An 18,306-nucleotide genomic window follows, 5' to 3' on the forward strand; every position below is an offset into this window, starting at 1 on the left:
TCGGATAAAGCACAATGAGACAGGATAGGATAGGATCTTTTTGTATAAACAACCTCCATGTCTTCAGAGCCAAGGAATGTTATTCCAAACAAAAGGAGTTGCAGTAAATGAGGTGGAGAGCAGTGAAACAGATTAAGGAAATGTGAACACAGAGCAAGGATTTATTTCCAATTTTGTTGCAAAGGAGGCAGCAGAATAAAACAGAATAATCACTGATAGTATATTAGCTGACAGTTTATTTTTACCATTTACTGTTAAGGTAGCTGTGGTCTGCTGGTCTCCACACATGCAGGTATAATCTCCAGTGTCCTTCACCTCCAGAGTGCAGATAGCCAGCTCTGCAATGGCACCTTCTTGTCTCATTTTGTATTTCTCACTGGCTTTGAGCACTTTGTGCCCTTTCTTCCACTCCACTGGAGCAGCCTTGGTCAGCTCACAGCGCAGAGTGGCTGCTCCGTTTTCTGTAGCTTCCAAGCTCTTCAGTTCTTCTTTGAACAGTGGAGGCAGGGCTGAAGAATACAAAATGAATGGAGAATGCATGAAAGTTCACACTGGCAGATGGCTGGTGTGTTGGGGAGAAAGTTGAATCCTACAGTATGAAGGCCTGGTCCAATGTCCATAGAATGCAATGGAAAGCCGCCCATTGGCTTCAGTGGGAATTGGACAAGGACCTTAAGAAGGATATAAAGTAAAATGGAAGGAGAAAAGGTAGCTAAGAACATTTGCATATAGACAATTCTTTTCCCCATTATAAACCATAGGAAGAGTAAGGCAAGCAAATTGTAAGGGCATGTAAAAAGACAAACTAAAACCATGGGAAAAGAACACAACAAGCTAATAAAATCCAGCTAAGGAAGAGCTTGCAATGGAATAATACTGCTGTCATAACAAGACAGTAAATAAAAATGCATACATGTGGTGTCTCATAGCTATTTATTTTACCATGCACTGTTAAGGCGGCTGTGGTCTTCTGGTCTCCACACACACAGGTGTAAACTCCAGCATCCTTCAGGTCTAAACCATGGACCACCAGCTCCACAATGCAACCTTCCTGTCTCATTGTGTACTTGTCACTCGGTTTGAGCACTCTGTGCCCCTTCTTCCACTCCACTGGGGCAGCGACCTTGGTCAGCTCACAGTGCAGAGTGACTGTTCCACTTTCTGTGGCTTCCTCATTGCGCATTTCTTCTTTGAAAGATGGAGGCAGAGCTGAAGGATGCAATATATACACTGCATTACAAACTGATGGCAATTAGCTGCTGTAGTTGAAAAAACAGGAGGTGGAGGGGAAAGCAGAAAAGAGCGAAGGAGGATAGGGCTTGAGAGGAACGGAGAAACAGAAGAGAAGTGAAAAGTGATATTATATCCCAATTGAAACGTATGTCTGAATTCTTGTATTGTTTTGTTTGGTTTTACATTTGTGAAACGTTACTGACCTCAGTAGTTTTACTCCTGACTTACATAACATAAGAACGGCCATACTGGGTCAGGTCAGTATCCTGTCTTCCAACAAGTGGCCAATGCAGGTGCTTAAGAGGGAATGAATAGAAAAGGCGATCATTGAGTGATCCATCCTCAGTCATCCACTCCCAGCTTCTGGCAATCAGAGGCTAGGTACATCCAGAATATGGGGTTGCATCCCTGACCATCTTGGCTAATAGCCATTGATGGACCTATCTTTCATGTCAGCAAGGGGAGCATTAAGACCATAATCTTTTTATCCTCCACCTAGATTGGAGATCATTAGCTGTCTTAATGGCCTCCTTCTGTCTCATTTTGTATTTCTCACTTGCTTTCAATTCCTTCTGCCCCCTTTTTCCACTCCACTAGAGCTGCCTTGGTCAGCTGACTGTGAGGCATGGTTCCTTGCTTTGGTTTTCTCTTCATTCTTTAGTTCTTCTTTTAAAAATGCAGTCAGGGCCAACGGGCTCACCATGAGCGGAGAAGTAATCCTAACTTCACAGAACTTTTAACCCTAATTTGTCCTCCTTCCCCAGGATATGACTTTTCTGTTTACGCATTCCTCATTTATCTTCTTCAGATATCTGCCTTGATACGTCTCACCAACCCTCTAAAGAAAACAATTTCCTCTAAACAATGTCTGATAACATATTCATGACTATTATTCCCGATTAACCACATGGGCTAGTATCTCAGCATTACAAATGAGATGTAGTGCCTACATTAATGGAATTGACAATTTACGCTGCTAGATATATTACTATTCTATCTATATGGACATGATCTCTTGGAGGCTGGTCTACCGATAAGTTCTCAGACAACTTACAAGCTAAAATAATGAAAGCAACTAGATGGCAAAACATAAATCACACACTTCTGACTTTAAATTGAGGTCTACGGGAAAGCCTCAAAAACATGACCAGAGAATGTTGGCTTCTCACTTATCTCCTCAGAAATCATATCCCAAAATAAAAACATCCATATGAGACACAAACAATGGCTACAGGAACAAAACCCTAGTGCTAAACTAATTTTTATGATGCAAATTTCACCCAAATCTGCCTTGTGCATAATGAGTGTTGACTACGAAAGGAGGACAGGGAAAGAATACTGCCCAGAAAAGGAGGAGTCAGAAGAAAGGAAAAACCCATGCTTTAGGGAAGGACAGGGAGCATTAGGATGTGTCACATAAAGCAAGATGGGATAGGATAGGATTTTTTGTATAAACAACCTCCATGTCTTCAGAGGCTAGGAAAGTTATTCCAAACAAAAGGAGTTGCAATGAATGAGGTGGACAGAAGTACAACAGATTAAGGAAATGTGTACACAGAGCAAGGATTCATTTCCAAATTTGTTTCTAAGGAGGCAGCAGAATAAAACAGCATAATCACTGATAGTATATTAGCTGACAGTTTATTTTTACCATTTATTGTTAAGGTAGCTGTGGTCTGCTGGTCTCCACACACACAGGTATAATCATCAGTATCCTTCAAATCTAGATTGTGGATCACCAGCTCTGCTATGGCACCTTCTTGTCTCATTTTGTATTTCTCACTGGCTTTGAGCACCTTTTGCCCTTTCTTCCACTCCACCTGAGCAGCTTTGGTCAGCTCACCGCGAAGAGTGACAGCTTCACCTTCTGTAGCTTCCTTGTTCCTCAATTCTTTTTTGAAACATGCAGGTAGAGCTGAGGGCACAATAGACCAGATGTTAACACTTATGGAAGAATCACAATTGGCTGGGGTCAGCTGATGAAATGGAGGTGGAGGAAAATGAGAAAAATACACAAGATGAAAGAGCTTGAGAAAAACTGAAAGGAACTTCCTTTACTTTCTCCTTGTTGAGGGGTGGGTTGGCAATGCCCAGGAATTCTGACCCAAAGTATTATCCCGTATAAAGAAATGAATAGTAAGTAGGATGGAAGAAGCAACAGAGAAATTGCAAATTAATATCGAGTCATTATATGATTCCAGTGTCTGACAGTTTGAGTTTCAGGAGTGATACTAGAAAATTAGTATTCATATTAGTATTGAATATTGACAGGTTTTTTTTTTTACCATGTACTGTTAAAGCAGCTGTTGTCTTCTGATCCCCAGACACACAGGTATAATCTCTAGCATCCTTCAGTTCTACATCATGGATAACCAACTCTGCAATGGCACCCTGCTGTCTCATTTTATATTTGTCACTTGTTTTGACCACAATGTGCCCTATTTTCCACTCCACAGGAGCAGCTTTGGTTAGTTCGCAGCGCAGAGCGACTGATCCACCTTCTGCAACTTCCTCATTCTTTAGTTCTTGCTTGAAAAGTACAGGCAGGGCTGGGGAATATGAGGTAAACAGACAATGCATTAAAACTGAAAAGTCTGTGGTAAGTGGCTGGTACCATGAAATAATTCTGTAGCCTTTCACCTCTCATAACTTAGGATCAAATCTGGTTAGTTTGGATTTCACTCTGGCCAGTCAGATTGTGGTCAATATCATTATGTCCTGGAAAATAAAGTTCATATGACAATCATGGCACAGAGGAAGCTCAACATACAATGGATCAGCTTGGTTTGAGGTGGATTGTAAAAAGTGTGTGGGGAAGCGTATATAACATAGAATCATAGAATATCAGGGTTGGAAGGGACCTCAGGAGGTCATCTAGTCCAACCCCCTGTTCAAAGCAGGACCAATCCCCAATTAAATCATCCCAGCCAGGGCTTTGTCAAGCCTGACCTTAAAAACTTCTAAGGAAGGAGATTCTACCACCTCCCTAGGTAACGCATTCCAGTGTTTCACCACCCTCTTAGTGAAAAAGTTTTTCCTAATATCCAACCTAAACCTCCCCCACTGCAACTTTAGACCATTACTCCTTATCCTGTCCTCTTCTACCACTGAGAATAGTCTAGAACCATCCTCTCTGGAACCACCTCTCAGGTAGTTGAAAGCAGCTATCAAATCCCCCCTCATTCTTCTCTTCTGCAAACTAAACAATCCCAGTTCCCTCAGCCTCTCCCCATAAGTCATGTGTTCCAGACCCCTAATCATTTTTGTTGCCCTTCGCTAGACTCTCTCCAATTTATCCACATCCTTCTTGTAGTGTGGGGCCCAAAACTGGACACAGTACTCCAGATGAGGCCTCACCAATGTCGAATAGAGGGGAACAATCATATCCCTCGATCTGCTCGCAATGCCCCTACTTATACATCCCAAAATGCCATTGGCCTTCTTGGCAACAAGGGCACACTGCTGACTCATATCCAGCTTCTCATCCACTGTGACCCCTAGGTCCTTTTCCGCAGAACTGCTGCCTAGCCATTCGGTCCCTAGTCTGTAGCTGTGCATTGGGTTCTTCCGTCCTAAGTGCAGGACTCTGCACTTATCCTTATTGAACCTCATCAGATTTCTTTTGGCCCAATCCTCCAATTTGTCTAGGTCCTTCTGTATCCTATCCCTGCCCTCCAGCGTATCTACCACTCCTCCTAGTTTAGTATCATCCGCAAATTTGCTGAGAGTGCAATCCACACCATCCTCCAGATCATTTATGAAGATATTGAACAAAACCGGCCCCAGGACCGACCCCTGGGGCACTCCACTTGACACCGGCTGCCAACTAGACATGGAGCCATTGATCACTACCCGTTGAGCCCGACAATCTAGCCAACTTTCTACCCACCTTATAGTGCATTCATCCAGCCCATACTTCTTTAACTTGCTGACAAGAATACTGTGGGAGACCATGTCAAAAGCTTTGCTAAAGTCAAGAAACAATACATCCACTGCTTTCCCTTCATCCACAGAACCAGTAATCTCATCATAGAAGGCGATTAGATTAGTCAGGCATGACCTTCCCTTGGTGAATCCATGCTGAGCCTGTGCCCTGCTCCACATCTACATTCAATCCAGCCAGTCTCCACACTGGATGATCACGAACATCGAATACTTTTTTAAATTTACCATCTAAGTCATATGGAAACAAGAAGTTCTCCTTCTTCAGCTATACACAAATTAATAAGAGCCCAAGAGAATTAGGTGAATCTTCTGTGGAATAATAATAAGTTTCACAGGAACAAATGGTAGAGTATTAAGTGTTAATTTGGAATATATTATTTACCATTTACTATCAACGTAGCTGTGGTCTGCTGGTCGCCACACATGCATGTGTAATCTCCTGCATCCTGCAGACCTAGATCATGGATCTCCAGCTCAGCAGTGACACTATCCTGTCTCATGCTGTATTTTTCACTCGCCTTGAGTATCTTGTGCCCTTTCTTCCACTCCACTGAAGCAGGCTTGTTCAGCTCACAATGCAGAGTGGCTGTTTTGCCTTCTGTGACTTCCAAGTTCTTCAGTTCTTCTTTGAAAAGCGCAGGCAGAGCTGAGGATCACAGAATGGATGGACAGTACATTAAACACTGTAAGTGCCAGGTGGCTGGTGTGATTGGGGGAAAATGGACAAAAATTACACTGTAAAGAAGAAACAAGAAAAGCAGCATGAACAAAGGAAGGTGAGAACTCTTTGCAATCCGCTTCCTTTCCTCACAATATATTTCAGGACTGTTAATGCACCTAATGAAATTCCAAGAAATAAGACAAGCGATAAAGAGCAAAGTAACACAAAAATTATAAATGCATATAAACAATCAACTACTAAAAAAAAAAAAAAAAAGCCCCAGACACAGATGCAGGTAAAAATTATAGCAGATGGGGTGGTAGGCAATTGAATTTTGATTTTTTGCTTTACCATGCACTATCAAGCCAGCAGCTGTCTTCTGGTCTCCACACACACAGGTATAATCTCCAGCATCCTTCAGTTCTAGATCATGAATAATCAGTTTAACAACAGTGCCCTCCTGTCTCATTTTGTATTTGTCACTCGCTTTGAGCAGACTGTCCCCTTTCATCCACTCTACTTGAGTGGCTTTGGTCAGCACACAGCGCAGAATGGCTGTTCCACCTTCTGTAACTTCCTCGTTCTTCAGTTCTTCTTTGAAGAGCGCAGGCAGAGCTGGAGGATGTAAAAGACAGAGCATTAAAATGGAGCTCTGAGCACAACCACCAGAGAATAGGTGGAAGAAAGGGGGGTAGAAAACATCACAGGCTGGAAGAAGGTGATAAAAAGAGAGAGCTGTCTTAGGGCATGTGATGGGGTATACTCCCCACACTGGTGCTGCAAGAGCTGAATTGGGCCAAGTGGGTCCAATCAGCCAGTTAGGCTGCAATCTGGGAGCATCAGGCCTGGGAGGAAAGCCCTAATTAGGGGAATCTCGACTGTGTGGGAATGGGAGGGATTTATAGAAAGACAGGAACTTGGAAGCAGAGGGGGCTGCAGGGAGGTAGTCTGCAGTCACTCCCTGGGAGAAGGGAGGTGTGCTGGGTGGCGGAGGGGTGGGGATGACAAATACCTGCTGGTTACACCTTGGGAGGAAGGAGTTGAGAGGCTGGCAAACCCCAGGGAGTGGGGAGGGCCAGGAGGAAAGGAAGAGGCTCAGAGAAAAGCAGCAAGGTGCAGGAAGGAATCACACTTTGGATGCTGCTTAGAGGGTCCCTGAGCTGGAACCCGGAGTAGAGGGTGGACCTTGGTTCCCTCACCAGCCACAGAGGGAGTGGCACCTGGAGCAGAGAATGGGAGGACTGCCTGAGATTGCTAGTGAGCAGGGACTTTGACACGCATCCCCAGAAGGGAAAACCACACAGTGACCTGGCTGGACAGCTGAGTCACAAAGCAGAGGCTGCAGTTCCTGGAGTCAGAGAGGGACCACAGAGGGAGAAATAGACAGAGTGTAAAGTAACCCCAAGAAGGGGCATGGGCTGCACAGAGCTAATTCCCAGAACGGGCAGGAGGGGGACCGGCCTGCCGTGACCAGAGCACCCTGTCACATGGCCTGATCCCACACTTATTCTGTAATGAGTGGTAACTGGATCAGGCTGTTAACAGAGATATTGTATTATGGAGTTGGGGTTCCGGGGAGGGAGGCTCAACAAAAAACAAATTAATTACTATGACTCCTATATGCAACAAATATAATAAAGGAAAAAGTACAGAAATGACAAATTACACAAGGACAGATGTTTGAATCCACTGGATGAACCTGAAAATTATTAAAGTTATTAGAAAATTATTAACTTCATTATGATACTTGTAATTACCATGTACTGCTAAGACAGCTGTGCTCTGCTGATCTCCACACACACAGGTATAATCACCAGCATCATTGTCATCTAGATTGTGGATCTCCAGCTCTGCAGTGGTATCCTTCTGCCTCATTTTGTATTTGTCACTTGGCTTGAGCACCTTGTGTCCCTTCTTCCACTCCACTGGGGCAGCCTTGGTCAGCTCACAGCGCAGAGTGGCTGCCCCACCTTCTATGGCTTCTTCATTTCTTAATTCTTCTTGGAAAAGTACCGGTAGGGCTAAGGAACAAAGAGTGAGGGAACATTCTCACAACCTCCAGAGATGACAAATAAATTAAATTGATGGTCACAAGCTTCTGTCCATGTCTAAATATTCTTCCACTCATTACGGAATTGGTCACCTCATAAGAGGTTCAAGACTGGAAGAGCAAATGTCTTGTTGGTCAGGACGATGATGGAAGGAGGAGAGTCAGGCAAGAACAGAGATTCAGGAGATCTGAATTCAGTTCCTGGTTCTAGAACAGAATTTCTTTGTGACCTTGGACAAGTGCCCCATGGGCACGATGATAATACTTCCCTACCTGACAGGGAGATTGTGCAGATAAACCTGAATAATGTCTCAGATACTGAGGCGATGTGGGCCAAATAAGTAGACAAATATGCAGGATGTATTGTTAGAATTGTAAGAAAGACTGCACAGAACCATCGCTTGCTTGCAGTATTACTATCCTGAGCCCTTAAAACTGTCAACCAAATGTTGAATTATAACCAAAGACCTCTCTTCTCATTTAAGAAATATAAAAATTCCAGCCCCACCTTCTCTCCTGGCTCATTCTGAAACAAGCAACACAAAAACAATGCAAGTAAGTGAAATCCTTCCAAAAGAAGTATAATGTAAGCACGAAACATGCACAGATTAGATGGAAAATAGAAAAACACACAGGGTGTTAAGAGCTAGTACAAGAAGTAGGGCTCCAGTGAGTTAGATGGAGATCAGGAAAAAGGAAGGAAAATGTATTATAGAAGAGTCCGATTATGGTAAGATGAGAACGGGAGCTTAGTGGCTGTCAATATTGAGTTTTCCAAAGGGGATGGTAGAAAAATCACAAGTTTAAAAAGAAAATTCTGATTATTTTTTTTTACCATGCACTATCAAAGCTGCCGTTGTCTTCTGGTCTCCACATACACAGGTATAATCGCCAGAGTCCTTGACTTCTACATCATGGATGACTAGTTCTGCAATGGCACCTTCCTGCCTCATTGTATATTTGTCACTTGGTTTGAGTGCCTTGTGCTTCTTTTTCCACTCCACCGAAGCAACCTTGGTCAGCTGACAGCGCAGAATGGCTCTCCCACCTTCCGTGGCTTCCTCATTTGTCATTTCTTCCTTGAAGCGTGCAGGCAGAGCTGAGGAGTTCAGAATGGACAGAATACATGAACATTCACATTACGGCAACTACCTGGCATAGACATCAAACACACTAACCCACAGAATTATCAAATTGTGATCCATGGACCACCAGTGGTCTGCAAAGCCTTCCCTGAAACAGAATTAATCATACTGAGGACCACATAGTGGTGGCTTGGGAGGTTCAGAAAAGACCCTATCCTAAGGCAGATCTCTCTTTTTATAAGGTGCCCCACAGAATGAAACAGCTAGAGAACCATCCTCGTCTTTCAGATCCCCTTCAGGGCAGGGACCTCCTTTTTACTGTATTTGTATCGTGCCTAGAACAAATGATTCCTAAACCTGATTGACGTTTCTAGGAGCTATTGTAATACAAATAATAAATAAACTAATAGGGTCACAAATGAAATGGCACTGGCTGACATGTCCTTTCTCATTTAGATGTGTCCTTGCAATATGCCTAGTTCAATATAACACGACTGTCAGTACCTCCCCAAGGAAATTCTTCTTCTTCTTTCGTATGGCTTGGGTAAGTATAAATTTGTAATCGTTGATATCTAGATTTGATAGCCAGCACATTGCTGCAGCAGTGTGCTGGTGAATGTCCTTCAGGCCCCTGGCAAAAGAACGAAGGAGACATTCAGATATGACGTGCTCCATTGCTTATGCCTGGTGACCACAGTCGCATACAGGTGTTTGCCTCATTTTCTATTTAAAGAAAGTTTCAAAGAGCAAGACAACAACCTTCACACGGTGCTCCTGTTAAGTGTTGGTGGTTTTCGTGCTTTGTGCAAATTCACTAACATACCAGTGTCATCAACTAGCCACTGGATGTCGCATTATCGACCTCCCAGAGAGAGTAGCAACGATTATATTTCCTGCCAAGGAAATTTAATACACTGTTCAAAATTGATAAGGAAATATGTCTCTTATCATGGTGTTGGCTGTTATCATGATATCCCCCGTTCTTGGAATGTAACATCATAACATTTATTGTGATAAAATTAACGTTACTGTTTTAACACCTACTATTTAACATGAAAATCAGAAGGATTTGCCGTTGAAATTGAGGTGTATTTCCCAACTCTCTGTGGAAATTTCTGCAATGAGTGCATGACCAACATCTGGTCCAAACAATGCCAACAGTCTATTTCTATTTCCGCTAAAATTTTGCTAAATTCATCAGCAATATTTAAGAAAATTATAGCACATGGATTTTAACTTTTTAAATATACAGACTAAATTATTGCAGGCTGAAAGTAGGGCTGTAATCCAGTTGATGATACCATTATTTTTCACAGAACAGATAGTAGAAAATTATGCACTTAATTTGGGATATATTATTTACCATTCACTGTTAAGGCAGCTGTGGTTTTTTGGTCTCCATACATGCATGTATAATCTCCAGCATCTGTCAGATCTAAATCATGGATCACTAACTCAGCAATGGTGCCTTCCTGTCTCATTCTAAACTTGTCACTTGGTTTCAGCACTTTGGGCCCTTTCTTCCATTCCACTGGGGCAGCGACCTTGGTCAGCTCACAGCACAGAATGGCTGCTTCACCTTCTCTGGCTTCCAAATTCTTCAATTCTTTTTTAAAACGTGGAGGAAGGACTGAGGAGCATAGGATGAACAGAGAGTGCATTAAAATTCAAGAACTAATTGCAGCTGGGTGGCTCCAGGAGATTAGTGTATTAATCTTCAGTCTCTAGTAATTTGGGTTACAACATACAGTATCTAAAAACCAAATTAAAATGATTTCATGGGTCTCATCTGAGTCCTTGGTTGACATTTTTCCAGTGCACGAAGTTCAGCACATTACAATCAAACTGGCAGTCTGTTCTCTGAGACAGTCAAGCTCAGTGTTAGAACAGCTGCAGTGTAGCAGGTTAGGACTGAGAGGCATCGTCTGACATATACAATAGAAGAAAGCTTGCCCTGAACTTTCAAGAAGGTACGTCTAGTCTACTTGTGCTGTTATTAGGTTAGCATTTAAAACGTATCCAATGTACTATTTAAAATTGCAAGCTATTGTGGGTCAACTTGGTTTCCCACTCATCTTCTCTCAAGTTACCTATTAAAATAAATGAAATCTCAGTAATATGATTAAAGAAATGAATAAAGGGGAAAACTCAAACTGTTGCGTGTAATTTTGCCATGACTTAATTATTTACTCCCAAATTCTATTAAGATGACAAAAAGGAGCAGAAAAACCTCCATAACGTTGTACCAAACCCAAATTATGGACTTAAAGTGAAGAAAATTCATAGTGGTTGTTATAAATACAGTAGCAATATAAAATGACAGATGATATCAAGATCAGTTTGTGATCCTAATCGCAATCATAGAGGACATTGTAGAAAATCTCATATTATTTTTTGTTTTACCATGCACTGTCAAGGATGCAGTGGTCTTCTGGTCTCCACACACACAAGTGTAATCTCCAGCATCCTGTTCATCCAGGTCATGGATTGTCAGCTCAGCAATGGCATCCTTCTGTCTCATTTTATATTTGTCACTAACTTTGAGCACCTTTTGAGCCTTCATCCACTCCACTGGAGAAGCTTTGGTCAACTCACAGTGGAGAGTAGCTGTCCCACTTTCTGTGGCTTCCTCATTTTTGAGTTCCTTTTTGAACAGTGCAGGCAGAGCTGGGGGATGGAATAGGGACAGAAAGTGCATCAAAATCCATAAACTCAGACTTTAATTTATACCTTTCTTTTAAATTACTAGATCTTGATTTATGCAGTGTTGTGGTAGCTGTGTCGGTCCCAGGATATTAGAGAGAGAAGGTGGGTGAGGTAATATCTTTTATTGGACCAATTTCTGTTGTTGAGAGAGACTAGCTTTCAATCTTACACAGAATCTCTCTCACCAACAGAAGTTGGCCCAATAAAAAAATATTACCTCACCCACCTTGTCTCTTTAGATATTGATTTAGCAGCCTAAGCATATGTATGGCATTAAGACATAACTTCCAGAACATGATAATTGTCAGTTTGGTATCAAAAATACCTTTCTTGAGAAGTATTCAAACAATCAGTAATAAGGTTTTTAATGGGCTTATAAACAAATGTGCAGAAGATCATTTGTGAGGAAAAGGAAGCGTGGGCTTGGTGTGAAAGAGAAGACTGCGTTTGGGTTGGGAGAAAGAAGGAAGGAATAAAATGCAGGGAAAGGGGACATGACATAGATGTGCTGCAAAGGTTGAACTATGATTTCAAAAGCATCTGAACTTTGAGATTTATCTAAACTGAACAGGGTCTCTTAAGATTTACCCATTGATCAGCACTATAAATAAATTAACACCGCTGATAGTGTAATTAAGACTGTTTTGTATCACTCACCACCAGGGGTGCTGGAACAATCTTTATAGAGCGGGTGCTGATGATGAAAACTATGGAAACCATGTATTTGGCTTTTGACTTCAAGCCAGGGGGCGCGGCAGTACCCCCAGCACTCCTAGCTCCAGGACAACGGCTCATGACAGCAAAACTAACAATAAAATTACCATTGGCACCCATCAGATTGGATGTTGTAATTTCATGATTAGCACATATCATTGTTACCCCCAAGAAATACTGGGAACCATTTAATCCTGAGGGTCTGATTTCTCCAAAAAGTCCATAACCAAATGGAAGCCAAAATTTTCAGATATGGTTTCCTCAAGTCAGGCACTGAAATCCATTGACTTCAATCAGAGTTGCGAGTATTCAAATCCTCTGAAAATCAGGCCACTTTTATTTAGAAGCCTAAGTACATTCTTGGGGCCTAGAAAATGTTGGCCTTACTAAGTACAGATAAAGTTTTTACTCTGTAAAAACACAAAATGGATCTAAAAAAGGAAGGCATCTGTACCCCCTTTTAGTTCACAATAAGGAAGATTATTTTAATACCAAGAGACAAGGTGAGGTGAAATGAAATACAGATGGGCACTATAGAAAGAAAAAAAAGGAAAGGTGAAAACTAACAGTAAAACAGGTCAGGAAGGGAATTCCAAAGGGAGTGAAGCTCTCTGGAATATTTCTCTTGTAAGGTGGAATTTTTGTTTACCATGGACTGTCAAGACAGCAGAGGTCTTCTGGTCTCCACACACACAGGTATAATCATCTGTATCTTGTACATCTAGGTCACGGATCAACAGCTCTGCAATGGCACCTTCCTGTCGCATTCTGTACTTTTCACTGGGTTTGAGCGTTTTTTGCCCCTTCTTCCACTCCACGAGGACAGGGACTTTGCTCAGCTCACAGTGCAGAGTGGCTGTTGCACCTTCTGAGGCTTCCTTATTCTTCAATCCCTCCTTGAAAAATGCAGGCAGGACTGAGGGACAGCAATAAGGACAGTTGGATTTAAAAATGGGAAAAGTAAAAACTAAATGTTCCCCTCATTTTCCAGTTAATTCCTCCTGAGTTATCAGAACTGGACCATCAGCTGTCATTAGATCAGCTTCACTGCTCTCATATAATCAATATGAGAAAAAAATAGATAATCAGATAACCCCCATGCCCAGAAATGCAGTATTTGTAGAAAGGAGCAGAAGCCTCACAATCGTCACAAATCATTACAGAAGGAAGTGGACAAGAGGATCAGAACAGCAGGTCAAAAAAACATATTTTCCCCCGTGAAATTTCAAATGAAAAAATCTTCATTCAAAACTTTTCAGTTGAAACATTTTGGTTTTCCCATGAGAAGTTTCAAAATGAATTTTTTCTTGTTTCAACCTGAGATTTCTACACAAAACGAAATGACATTCTACGTCAAAACAAAACAAAGCCTCATTTTGAAATGTTAATTTGAAAAGGAAATTTTGTTTAGAAATATCCTGAAGGAAACAAAAAAAAATTTCACCTGATTTGACCTTATTCCCCATAAAAATAAATGTCTGTTTCAGCAAAACTATATTTTTCAGTGGGAAAACTTTCCACATGAAAAGTTTTGACCCGCTCTCATTGTGAGAGCATGGGAACTCTACAGCAATGCCCTTTACATACAGGACTGTATGTAATCACTTTTCTGTCTCAAAGCTGGAGCACAGGGAAAGAATCAATTTTTCTTAAGGAGAGAATGGGATGCATTGATGTAACTTTTCGGTTTGTTGTAAAGCCTAAATATGAGTCAGGCTATAGGCCTTACTAAGCTAACAGCTTATTGGGAACATGAGGAGAACAGTAACTCCAACAAAGAAACTTCCAGTGAAGAAACAATGGCCTGGAAACAGAAAAGCAGCAGCAGTTCTGGCTATGCAGGATCCCATTCTTATGGGTTTGTCCGATTCTTATCTATTTTCACTGTTTTGTGTCTGTGTAAGAGCTTGATCCAAACCTGACTGAAGTCAGTGAGCACCTTTTCTTTGACTTCTATGAGCTCTGGATCAGGACCTTAGCGAGGGATGAAAAAGGCCTATAGGTTACATCAGGAAAGGAGTGAGTCTATCCAAAGCAATGGAAGGGAAAATGGAATTATTTTTAGCATGCTTCTTCTTTTACCATTTACAGTTACAGCCGCCATGGTCTGTTGGTCTCCACACACACAGGTATAATTTCCAGCATCTGTCACTTCTAGGTCTTGGATTATCAACTCAACAACAACACCTTCCCGTCTCATTTTATACTTGTCGCTCAGTTTGAGGATCTTGTGTCCTTTCTTCCACTCCACGGTAGGAGCAACCTTGTTTAGCTCGCAGTGCAGAATGGCACTTTCACCTTCTGTAGCTTCTTGATTCTTCAGTTCTTTGGTGAAAAGTATAGGCAGAACTGCAGAATGAATGTGATATGGACAGAAGGGTATCAGAGCGGAGAAACTCAGAACTACAAATGCTCTCCTCTGTTAGTTATCTAAATCAATGCTGTCACTGTAGCCCCAAAGACTGTTTTTTTTTTTAAAGAAAAAGGTCTCAGTCGGGCTTCTGATTTTGTGCCCTCAATTGCGTAGAGTTATTTTATAGCATTTCAACATCTATCAATCTGATCAGTTGATAAAAATCAGGTGATTATATATCAAAATGCTACATAACCATTAGTGTTTGTCTCAGCAAAATCACAGGAGCATAATCAGAGACCGCTTTTCAATATTAGGCCCAAAATGTTTTCCCTTGACATAAATAATACCCATGCAGATTAGTGTCTGTGTTCTCTCTAAAACAGAACTCTTTAGAAGGGAACATAACTAGAAACCATGGTGTCAACTTTTTGCAGCACTAAAATATTTTAGAGGGGCCAAGAAACAATTCAAAATAAGTGACAGAATCTACAATAGCATTAAAAAAATCTATCATTTTCACTAAACTATCCTCTATGTAATGGCATAAGATGATGATTACCATCTGGTCACCGTAGAAACACAGACCCAACATTCCACGTAATCTGAAGTGAGATAATATAGTTCCATTTTATAACACAATCCCTAAGGAAAAACTTTCAAACCACCACATATATAGACCAAAAAACTAGACTGAATTTGTATTTGAGTTGGGGAAAAGAAACATTTAGGTGTCTGTACTACCTTTGATATTTGCACATATAATGCCTATGAATGCAATTACATGCAGCTCTCAAGAGGGAGAATGCAAAGAAAGATAAAGAAATTAAATACACAGGGATACCGGGGGTGGAATGAAGGTGAGGATAAAACATTATATTGGAAAAGGAATTTTAAAGGGGAGGAAATTATAGAGTTATATCATTTTATCTGGGACATCTGCTGCGTGTTTCTTTTTACCATTCACTGTCAAGGTCGCTGTAGTCTGCTGTTCTCCACACACACAAGTGTAATCTCCAGCATCCATCAAATCCAGATCAAGGATCAACAGTTCAGCAAAGGGACCCTCCTGTCTTATTTTGCATTTTTCACTTGGTCTGAGAATCTTTTGTCCCTTCTTCCACTCCACTGGGGCGGGCTTGCTCAATTTACAGTGCAGAGTGACTGTCTCACCCTCTGAAACTTCCTTGTTATTCAGTTCTTCTTGGAAAAATGCAGGCAAGGCTGAAGAATGCAATATAGACAGAGACTGTATCAGAACCAGAATGCAGTGAGTAGGGTTTTTTTGTGATAACCCATTTTTTTCCAATCACACATTTCAAAGCCCTAAAAGAAGGAAACTAAGTAAAATATACAGTTAAATACATGTGCATCATTCTTAGAATGGAGACAGCTTGTAGCAATAAGGATGAGAATAAGTTGTGCATAAAGAAGGAAAAGAAATGAGGGAACATAGCTGGACTGTGGCAAACCAATACCACACGGGGGAATGTTCTTTATCAAGGTGACCCAGTGTCACCACAAAGCTGAGGATATGAGTCCTCTTTCCAAAACTGCAGCGAACAAGGGATCAGAGGAGCAGCCATGGATCAGTGTGAATGCCAACATCTTGAGTTCCATAGAGGAGATAAATATAAAACAACCTATTTAATTTTGGGCACATTTACCATTCACTGTTAAAGCAGCCGTTGTCCTCTGGTCGCCACACACACAAGTGTAATCTCCAGCATCCGCCAAATCTAGGTCTTGGATAATCAACTCAGCAAACCGGCCTTCCTGCCTCATCCTGTATTTGCCACTTGGTTTCAGCACCTTTTGATCCTTCACCCACTCAACTGAGTCAACAGCCTTGGTCAGCTCACAGTGCAGGGTGGCTGTTCCACTCTCAGTGGCCTCCTCATTCTTCAGTTCCTTTTTGAAACGTGTGGGTAGGGCTGAGAGACACAAAACAAACAAATATTTCATCCAAATGCCACGAACTTGGAACTGTGAAGTGTCTTCCTCGGACAATGAGTGAACTGTAATTTATTTTTTAATGCCATGGGCCGCACCACAACACTCTTACACCAAGCATGATCTACCATTTGTCTAGCTGCAAACAACTGAAACCCAGAGAACAAGCCACCTGAAAACTAAGTCCCCAGTAAAGCAAGACTTTTGTGACAGTCAACAGAGGAAGTGATTGACTGTACTATCATGGAAGTGATTGACTGTACTTAATCCCCTTAACAGAGAGGTTGATAATTGCCCAAGGGGTCTCCTGCTTCAGGACCAATTCAGTAAAATACACACGCATGCTCTTTGCCTGGTTAGCATTCTTTAGAAGACTTTACACTGCACTGAATTCTGTCAGGGTAGAGGACAAATGGACATAGGAGGCACAGCATGATGTGCAAAGAAGAACAAAGAGAAGACAAGTAGGACACAGGTAAATTTTGTTCGGAAATAGGTAAAAGGGGGGGGGGACAGGACTCTCAGGAGTGTCATTTTTTTATGACTTTTTACCATTCACTGTTAAGGTTGCTGTGGTTTTTTGATCTCCAAACACACATGTGTAATCTCCAGCATCCTTCAGATCTAGATCATGGATGACCAGCTCAGCAATGGTGCCTTCTTGTCTCATTCTGTATTTGCCACTTGGCCTGAGCCCCTTGGGCCCCTTCTTCCACTGCACTGGAGCGGCTTTGCTCAGCTCACAGCGCAGAATGGCTCTTCCACCTTCTCTGGCTTCCAAGTTCTTCAGTTCTTCTTTGATGAGTGCAGGCAGGGCTGAAGGAGGAAGCAGGCATTTATATGATGTGCATCCACGTAATATGGTTGCACTGTATATGGCGTAGACTGAGACAAGGAACAGTTACATGACTCTCTTTCAGTGCCATGACTTTATAAGGATATTGACAAGGATGGCATGGGCGAAAGGCTAAATAAAACGGGACAGTGAGCTGGGACGTAAGGAAATGCCTGGATAAATGGCGGGGTCTGTCTCCAGAGCTGATAAATTGGCATATTCATTCGCACACAGTTAATTTTTGGGGGGCGGGGAAAGGATTAAACACAATTTAAAATAACTGTTGCCAAGCAGTTACTCTGCCAAAGAACCTGCTTTTTAACTCCCTGCAAAAACTCCCTGTTCTTTAAAATCAGACATCTTGCCCCACAGGGCCTTTCAGCTAGACTGTCGAGTTCAGCCTAGTGCCTTACTCCAGAGCAGAAAAGAGGTTTTACTGCAATAATTATTTCAAAGCCATTGACAGATATTATGTCGTCAACAAAAGATCATTTGACTGATATTCCTGGATAGGAGGGTTACCTAGAGAACACAACAGAAAAGCAGGACCAGCCTGGGCTGCCTCTCCCTCAGACCCTCCACCCGACCTCCAGATCCCGAACTGTGCAGGGAAGGCCCCCTGCTCTGGGGCCCATTAAGACCCTATGCAGTGGCCCTCCTCCCTCCAGATATGTGGCTTTGGTGAGAGAAATTGCAGGGAGGAGTTCGCCAGAGACTCAACCTGTTAGGACTCTTGAGAGCCTCTGCAGAAGCTGTTTAAGCCAGGGACTT

General features: G+C 42.0%; 1 protein-coding gene across 1 annotated transcript in view; it reads right to left on the reverse strand.

Annotated features, from left to right (window-relative positions):
* Positions 1–18,306, reverse strand: part of OBSCN (obscurin, cytoskeletal calmodulin and titin-interacting RhoGEF) — a 300,816-nt gene that overhangs the window by 169,659 nt on the left and 112,851 nt on the right. Inside the window, exons 41-52 of the mRNA XM_077808766.1 lie at positions 17,253–17,516; positions 16,415–16,681; positions 15,708–15,971; positions 13,044–13,310; positions 10,338–10,604; positions 8,725–8,988; positions 7,597–7,860; positions 6,191–6,454; positions 5,561–5,824; positions 2,885–3,148; positions 943–1,209; positions 246–509 (exon numbers count right to left, since the gene is read on the reverse strand). Of these exons, the coding sequence (XP_077664892.1) occupies positions 246–509; positions 943–1,209; positions 2,885–3,148; positions 5,561–5,824; positions 6,191–6,454; positions 7,597–7,860; positions 8,725–8,988; positions 10,338–10,604; positions 13,044–13,310; positions 15,708–15,971; positions 16,415–16,681; positions 17,253–17,516 (3,180 nt within the window). The remainder of the gene's footprint in view (positions 1–245; positions 510–942; positions 1,210–2,884; positions 3,149–5,560; positions 5,825–6,190; positions 6,455–7,596; positions 7,861–8,724; positions 8,989–10,337; positions 10,605–13,043; positions 13,311–15,707; positions 15,972–16,414; positions 16,682–17,252; positions 17,517–18,306) is intronic.

The sequence above is a fragment of the Eretmochelys imbricata genome, chromosome 2, assembly GCF_965152235.1.
Source record: "Eretmochelys imbricata isolate rEreImb1 chromosome 2, rEreImb1.hap1, whole genome shotgun sequence".
NCBI classification, from domain to species: domain Eukaryota; kingdom Metazoa; phylum Chordata; order Testudines; family Cheloniidae; genus Eretmochelys; species Eretmochelys imbricata.